This window comes from Primulina eburnea, chromosome 15 (assembly GCF_022965805.1).
Source record: "Primulina eburnea isolate SZY01 chromosome 15, ASM2296580v1, whole genome shotgun sequence".
NCBI lineage: Eukaryota > Viridiplantae > Streptophyta > Magnoliopsida > Lamiales > Gesneriaceae > Primulina > Primulina eburnea.
In genome coordinates, this window is record NC_133115.1 from 31,967,124 (window position 1) to 31,975,922 (window position 8,799).

Below are 8,799 nucleotides of genomic sequence, written 5' to 3' on the forward strand. Positions count from 1 at the left end.
ATTGATATAATCCATGTAAACAATAATTGAAGTGATCATTTATTGCAGTACACACATATCAATATTCATTATATCTCTTTCCTTTTTTAGTAATGACATTTTGGCGGGAAATTACTATTTTTGGCAAAAACTCTGCTTTTATATATATATAGATTTGTAATTCCAACGTTCTAAAGTTTTGCACTATGACATTTTTCGTAAATTTTAAATTTTTTGACATGAACTTTAATCTAAATATAAAAATAGAAAATATATTCTTGTTCTTTTAAAAAAACATCTATTGGAGTGAGTCTATCGTAATAACATTTGTTTTGGGTATGTTTATCTGCCCATTTGATTTATTTCAAGAATTAATTTTTTCAAACTCTTCATTAATAGTATTTAAATTAAGATTTTTAAATTTTTCTTCTAATAATTTTTCTATATCGGAAACAGAAGACTTAAATTTAAAATAAGTTTATAATTTTTTTCGAGTATAGAAATATAATATATAATGAATGATTTAAAAAAATTAAAAATCAAGGAACAAAATGTATTAATTTATTCTGGTTTTCACAATATTTATAAAATTTTGAAACAATATATTCAAATTCTTCTTCAGAGAAGCTTTTAAAATACTATTATCTGAAAGATTGTTATTTGTATAAATAAAATTCTTCATTTATTTTGACTCTAGCTATAAAACCTTTATTAAAATTTATTTTTGATTTATTATCCATTAAATACTAAAATTATATTTTAATTAATAGTTTAAAAAATATATATATACCGAAAAATATCTCAAAAGACTAATTCATAAAAAACTCACATCCAAACGAAACCTAAAATTTTTGCTCGTGGTTAAGTTCGATGGCGAAGCCGGCGGCAGAGGGGCGGAGCAACAGAGCGGCAGTTCAAGCCACCAACGACGACGCATCCGCCAGCAAGCTGTAGGCTTTATTTATTTATCTCAGTTCCTTGGTATCGTTTTTTCTCATATTTCTGTGAAACTCCGTATAGGATATAATCGGGTGGGAATTTTCTTTTTACCTTTAGTGGCAGTATTTTGATTGTTAGGATATTAAAAATCTTCGATTTCGCTGCATTCAGGTCTTGCGTTAAAAAGGGATACATGACGGATGACTATGTCCATTTGTTCGTTAAAAGGCCAGTAAGACGATCCCCAATAATCAACCGTGGTATGATTTTTTGGCTGTTTTCAAATCCCGTTTTGACATAGGACTTTTCTGTAGTATAGAACCTTTCATTAACTGAACTATTGTTTGGCCTTTGCGTATTATGTGTAAAGGGTATTTTGCACGATACGCTGCACTAAGGAAGCTTCTCTACCAGTTTCTTGATTGCGAAATAGACACTGACGAGAAAGGCAATTCCAAGAAGCAAATATTGTCACTGGGAGCTGGCTTTGATACTACCTTTTTTCAGCTGCAGGTGCTTGGGTTTTCACGTGAGAATATCTGGTTTATAGACTAGTTATTGTCTTGAACAGTTCATGTACCCATCTTTGCAACTCAAACATATCACTTGTTAACTTACATTTCTTGGAGCCTATGAGTGCTTTTGATACATCACCCAGCTACTTGTTTCTAAATATGCAAGCCATTCACAACCCATTTTGTGCAATTCTATTGCTTTTTCACACTTATGAGCACATTTGGTTTTCTGCTGTCTTGCTATCTGCCGATGGTTCTTTATTCTCTTCTGTGTCCAACCACTTGTTGGTTGAAGGCAGCTACTTACACACACAGAGACTGTATAATTTTGTTTGAGCACAGAAAACATCTCATATGCTAGAGATTATTTACATTTTACTATTCAATCAGAAGAAAGCGTTTGAGATCATTCAGTTTTTGGAGCTGTCAGCTTATGTTTTTTAGAAGTCCCCAGAATGCACTTTGAATTTGTGAGAGAACAACTCCTATATAATATAAGCTCCTCTGAAAGCTATTGTGAATGCTTCCACGTGTCTTCATATACATCTAAAGTTTGCTTGGTAAATAGTAGGAATCAATTCTAAAATTTTTTTACCAGTCTTATTTGAAATTTTTTATTGGTTCATAAAATGTACTGTTTACTTTTAACAGGATGAAGGAAAAGCACCTTACCTATTCGTGGAACTTGATTTCAAAGAGGTAGAATTCCATTATTAATTGTTAAATTCCAGTATTAACTGTCTCCTTACCCCCTTTGCCCTGAACCCCCACTCTTTTCCTATCTATCCACAAACACACAAAAGTTCCTCTCGCATATATAGTGTGTGTATTTAAACTTTTGTGAGAACAGATTCTGTTTATCCACGGAAAAATTCATCTAGTTGATATTTTTAATTTATTTATAATTACTAGTTGCTACCATCTTTCATGTTTAATTAACTAATTATAGTCTCATAATGGTAAAAAAAGGGTAAACTTACTATTTTAATTTATTTTTTTAAAAGTTTTTGTTCTGTCTTGTGATGCTCTCCTCATATTTTATGTGTTCCCACTTGCTAGGTGACTAGTAAGAAAGCTACCCTTATCGAAAAATCTATTCAGTTGAGGAACTTGGTTGGTGAAGATGTGACGATCTCTCAGGGTATGTAATGATTTACTGATGCCAAGACTTGAGTTTTCAAAAATTAATGTTCTCCTGTCAGACATAGCTGATCAATTAACTACGTATCTTTTTTGGTGTTAAAAAACTATCTTGAATGGAATACAATGATTCTAAAACTTGCCAAAAAATTTCAAAGAAACGAAGACAAGGAAAATCGCTTTCATTATGTTTTCAGATGTGAGGCATGCAGTTCAAAATGCTTTCCTTTTCCCCTTTCTTTTTTCTTCCATTCTGTGATGTGGAACACCTTCTATTTTTCATAAAATGGAAATACTTGTTATCTTTTTCCAATAAATGATTCAGAATCTATGATGTATTGTGGTGTTGATAGACTTTAATGCAATGAGCTAGTTAGGTAATTGTGTGCAACCTTGGCCAACATGCATCTGATAGTATTTGATATTCTTTGCTCTTTGGGTTGCCATGTGCAGCGCATGTCACGTGGCTTCTCTGCATTAACAAGTCATGTCACGTGGCTTCTCTGCATTAACAAGAATACTTGGAAGATTTAATGCAGCTTGTCACACTTAGATGGGTCATACTTTGTCTTAGATTTTGGTATTTTTTTTAGTAGCTTTCCCTTTTAAAATTGAGTTTTCTGTACTTGTTCTGTAGCCAATTATCTTGAAGAATGCTGTTTAACTTCTAAGTTTTACTCTTTATCCAAAGATTGATTCTTTCAAGCTTTGGCAAATGTTGCCAGGCTTGGCATGTTAGAGAGCTCAATCATGATATGTTGGCTACAGGAACTTGTTTGAATGAAATGTCTCACACCAAACTTTGGGTGATAGAACTTACTACCCTAGTTATAATTTGTCTAGTTCAAAATTCCCTTACTGAGATTTGACTATAATGTCACAATCATGTGGCTTTCGTTTTGAGATTGTTTTTCCAGCAAAATGCTTCTGTAGTCCTGATTTTAAATTTTTTGCATTTTTATCACAATTAATCTATTGCGCTTGGCAATCGAAAATCTTTGAGATGTTCTTTGGCAGTCTTTGATGACAGTTTGGCTTGTTGATACGATTATGCATTTAGATTTGTGATCCTAATGTGATTTCTACTTGATGGATTCTCCATATTGGAATACTTGGTTGCTTTTCAGTTGCTAAGATTGTAAATACCCTCTGTTTATCTCCTTCCTGATTTTCTTCAGAGAAAGGTGAAGTGCTTGGCAATCACTACAAACTACTTCCTGTTGACTTGCGTGAAATACAAAAATTGGATGATATCATTTCTCTGGCTAATATCGATCCAAGGTACGTGTATTTACTTCAATTAATTTTTTCAGTTAACCACCCGCAGCTCTTTGTTTTCGCTAACCAGTCAAGCAATCATTACATGTTCCACATTCATTTTATTTTCCCGATTTCATGACAGTAATTTTCTGATTATTATTTTTATATTACAATACCATACCCAGAGTTATTGTGCCTAATTCTTTTGATCCCAAATAATTTGGGATTAATGCTTATGTGACGACGAACAACATTTTTGACCTAGCTAACGCTCCTCATTAGTCAAAGGTGTGATTGGACTGTTAAGTGGGTTCTCGAGTGGTCTCCGTTGCTGCATGTTCATGCTGTAGTGATCTTGTCTGCTCTGTCTGTTTGGTATTGCAACCGGTGTTGTTAAAGGTGTACCTCTGGATCAAGGCTTATCAGGCTCAAGACAGATGCGCTCGGAGACACCAGGCTCACTGATACTGAACGGGTGCACACCTTGTCAAGTTAGACGCAGGCTTTGAACAATTAACTGCTTCCATATCAACCCACACTTGAATTCCACCCTCCAACCAACCCATCCTCTGAATCTGATGACTGATGGCCAATGCCCAGCAATTTTGGGTTTTTTTTTAGTTATTTTGCATCATTAATATTCGTTGATGATTTACCACTGGAAGATAGTAATTATACACATGCACACACCCCTTGTGACTTGAAAATCCCCACTCATATGAAAGTTCTGAAATATTGATTCGTCCAGTGCAGTTCCTAATTCATCTTGGGAGTTCTTTTGTCTGCTTTTGGTTTATTTTCCCCATCTTTTTGTATGATTTGCTCCCAGAGCTCATTTTTATCACTTCATTAATTTTACATTATAAGATTTAGTGGATGATTAAGTTCTGTCCTGATGCTGTTATCAGTTTGCCGACATTTATAATTGCAGAATGCGTTCTGATATACATAGATCCAGAGTCGAGCCGTGCTATAATCAGTTGGGCTTCTAGAACATTTTCTACAGCTGTATTTTTCTTATACGAGCAGGTATTGGTTTCCGTTTTCTTCTATTAACTTAGTTTTCTTAGATTCTCTTCAGACTCCAATGAACTGACATTACATTTGTGCTAACAATAGATTCACCCTGATGATGCTTTTGGGCAACAGATGATCAGAAATCTGGAGGTATTGCAACATTACCTTGTTTTATAGATTTCCTTTGCTTGGAATCAGTATTAGTCATGGCTCCATTCTCCATTACATGGCTGATTCTATTTTTTCTTTGCAATTACATTTTCTCCTTAATTTGATTCTGAGATGTTGGAGCTTAGTTAAATGCTGAGAAAGAGGAAGAGAACATTGAAGATGCGTGCTTTTATTAGCAGCATCAGTTGTCACTGCAAAGATTTGCATCCTGAACCTGCCCACTTGTCCAACCAAATCTTTTTTGCTACCCCATCAACCTCATATGCGCCCATTATTTTGCTAACGATGGCATAAGTTGAAATTCCTTTTTAATGCTCATTTGGTTGAAATATATTTATTGCTTCTGGAAAAGAAATTCAGGATGCCATGTTCTGGTGACAGTTTGGGGCTATCACCATGAGATACTCTAGATACACCAATATTTTGAAAGATTATAACGCGAACAAAAAGAACTGCACATTGCATTTTAGTTGGCTGTCTATAACTCTTTGTTTGGTACCAGCATTTTTTATTCGTCAGAACTGCAAGGAGCGTCCAACTATTTATTCTGTTGAGTAAATTTTAAAGTGAGTATTCTCATTACAAAATGATAAAAGACAGGAGTAAGAAACAGTTTTACCTTCTAATGGATGGCCCTTTACATTTATCAGATGAAAGCTGTAATTTCGAGTGTTCTATCTCTTTTTGGCTTTAATTTCAATGTGGAACCTTTTTTCAATCATTTTCTTTGGGCATCTATTTTCGAAAGTCATGTATTCGTCTTCATTCTTAACAAAGGACCATAGCCTTTCGTTTATGTCATGTCAATTGAAAACGTGTTGCTTTGGAGTTGCTGATGCTGTTTTTTATTCAGAGTCGAGGATGTGCACTGTTGGGCATTTACGATACTCCAACTTTGCATGCAAAGGAAAGACTTTTTCTTGATCATGGATGGCAGGTATTCTCACTGTCATGTGAGCAGTGATTAGGACCATGTTTGAATTCTTTTCATAAAAAACATTTTCATTATCCCCAAATAAAATCAACTTTACAACACCATTTCCTTTTCATTCTCTCGAAATTATATGGTCGGTCACATTTTCATATCTTCGGACATATCATCTATTTTTAACTGGATTCCGCAAAAAACTCTGTTATTGTCATGTTTTAATCCAAAATATTATATTTAAAATCTTAAAATACGAAACACACCATTAAAATTACTAATATATGATGTGACGTCATGTACCCAATAAATTCTTGTATAACAAGATTATATACAGGAAAAATATCACCTTCGAAAGATAACTGAACATGCATTATATTTCTCAGTATAATCCCTCTAAACACGGTTTTTCAGATAGCGCAAAAAATATAACAAATATTACCTTTGTTTTGACTTGAGTGTTGCAAAATGTGTTGTCCCTCAATATTACATGGAAAAACGTTAAAAAAATATTTGTCTCATTTTGTACAGTAGTTGGTTATATTTGAACTACATTGGATTTCGTTTGAATTGTTACATAGCTTTAAGTACTCATATGGTAAATATCTGACACCGATAATTATTTGTAGAGTGCTGTGGCCTGGGACATGTTGAGAGTTTACAGTTCTTTTATTGAAGTCCAAGAAAGGCGCAGGTACATCATTTTTTAGCTTGCATGAATTACGAATGTTGTAACCTGTGTTGCTGTATTGTTACCTTGGTATTTGTGCTATGTAAAAAGCAGATGTATTATCTAAGTCCTAAGATGAATTTTCTGCTATATTTGAATTGTTAACTGTTTTCCTTTCATTTGATTTAATTTATGGTGCTGTTATGTATTCTTTATGGTTTACATGATTTAGATTGAAGTAATTCGTTGATGGTGTAGGCTGAACCTAAATTGTAGGTGTCAATCTGTTGAACTAAGCTCTGGTCTTTGAAGAAATTATGGGGAAGTTAATTCTTTGAGGTTGCACATTTTCCGGAGTTGTTATTTTACACCATGTTTGCCTTGTTATAATGTGAAAATGATGTTTCCTTGGATGGATGCTTGCACTTGTAATCAACTTATTGTTCACCAGTATATAGTCAGTTTAAGAATTTGGAAAGAATGAGATTGATTGATGTGGATGAGACATAGTAGAAGTTATGATTTGGGAAGTATGTTTCTTTGAGTTTGCACATTTTCCAGAGTTGCTATACACTAGGAAGGTGCTTTATTTTTGAGGCTGCAAAGGTTTTGCCCGTTTAGGCGTGTTCCCTGTGTTGTTGAACGTAATTATTTCTGTTGGTGGTGGATGATTCTATGATCTTGATATTATTGTCCTAGCCAAAAGGCCCAAAACAACTATAAGAGTTTTATAAAATAAGTGTAAAATATTCTAATTAATGAGGTACAGTTGTAAGGACCCAACTTTATTTCAGAATTTGGCTGGGACTCATTTATGTATATTAGTATCTCTTTGTGATCTGTTCAACGAAGAAGTATTCTAATCCGAAACCAAAAAGTTTCGAAGGGTTCCATGACTTCCGTTAGAAACCCTCTTTTGTTTTTGAGTTTGTAAAGTGTCTTTATCTAAGTTCTAAAGGTTTATTCTTTCTGTGTGCATTTTCTCTTCTTTTTATCTTTATTTTGGGAGGTTGAACGCACATGGATATACTTTTTAATTATTCTCATTTTTCTTTTAATTAGGATTGAACGACTAGAATTGTTCGATGAATTTGAAGAGTGGTACATGATGCAGGCAAGTGTTTTATTGCTTTTCTGTTGTGACAAAAATAAAGTAGTTTTATCATCCTTTTTCTATTCGAGAAAAATACGTCTTTTGAAGAGGATGCTATGAGATTAATTTATCCCACAGTGGTAGAGCAGAAGTCTTCTCCAATAATTTCAAGATTAAATGCGCTTTACTATGCTACTGTTACCAAAATTAACGTTTTAAATGGTGTTCGAGTGACCTGAAAATAAAATCACTTTAGATGTCTGAGCTTGCACGTCCACTTAGTAACTTCCAGTCGCTGCATGTTTCATGAATTAAACTGCACGTCCACTTAGTAACTTCCAGTCGCTGCATGTTTATCAAAGTGTTATTGCTGTTATCAAAACTCCTAATCCTCGTCTGTCAAACTCCTGAGAACGACGCCCGCCCGTGTCCAGAGCATGCTCTAAGCAACCTGACACCATGGATGACACTTTTTTTTTTGGTATCATACATGGCTTCTTTCAAATCTTTACATCTAAATGCTCTCTAAAATCTAGGTAGTTGACCACTCGTGAGAACTAGTTTCTTGCATTTTATTGATGTAAATGGATGATATATGACCCTTTATGGTCACTTAAACGTTTCTTAAACATTTATCTAAACCCAATATTGCTTACTTGCAGGAGCACTACTGTGTGGCTTACGCAATTAATGATGCATTGGTAAGCTTGTGCTAATATATCCTAGTCCTTCACTCATGACATCATTCAAAAATTCACTAACCGCACGCCGACGTTTTAACGGTACAGGGTCTATTTGAGAATTTCGGTTTCCCTGTTAACAAAGATGAGAGCAATTCAGATGCCTCTGAAAAAACGACCCTGCGAGAGGAGGTTGCTATAGAATCTCCCGAACCGTTTTAATTTACTCCCGAGTAGTTTCTGTGGGGATGGATGATAATGTGTGTATCTATCTACCTGTTTGTTTGTAAATGGGAAGATCCCTTCCTTTTTGCTAGCTGTTGGACATAGAAAACGTGGTAGGGACCCCCCTCACCCAACTCTTTATTATGGAAGGAAAAAACCATATGCATATAATGTTGCATTAAAAT

At 34.3% G+C, this 8,799-nt stretch overlaps 1 protein-coding gene across 6 annotated transcripts; it reads left to right on the top strand.

Moving 5' to 3' along the window:
* Positions 1–777: 777 nt before the first annotated feature.
* On the top strand, positions 778–8,799 carry LOC140813641 (leucine carboxyl methyltransferase 1 homolog). Of its 6 annotated transcripts, none has more exons than XR_012113991.1 (14): positions 778–929; positions 1,090–1,178; positions 1,289–1,431; positions 2,085–2,132; positions 2,493–2,574; positions 3,752–3,854; positions 4,742–4,862; positions 4,953–5,000; positions 5,875–5,958; positions 6,576–6,640; positions 6,875–6,955; positions 7,679–7,730; positions 8,372–8,410; positions 8,498–8,513. XR_012113991.1 is itself a non-coding variant. In XM_073172250.1 (13 exons), exons 1-13 carry the CDS (start codon positions 850–852, stop codon positions 8,609–8,611), a joined length of 1,068 nt encoding a protein of 355 aa, XP_073028351.1. In that variant the 5' UTR covers positions 778–849; the 3' UTR covers positions 8,612–8,799. The 6 variants fall into 6 exon arrangements, 4 of the variants coding, with proteins under 4 accessions (XP_073028351.1, XP_073028352.1, XP_073028353.1 ...); XR_012113992.1 differs by having other exon boundaries at positions 6,893–6,955; positions 8,498–8,512; XM_073172250.1 differs by lacking the exon at positions 6,875–6,955 and having other exon boundaries at positions 8,498–8,799.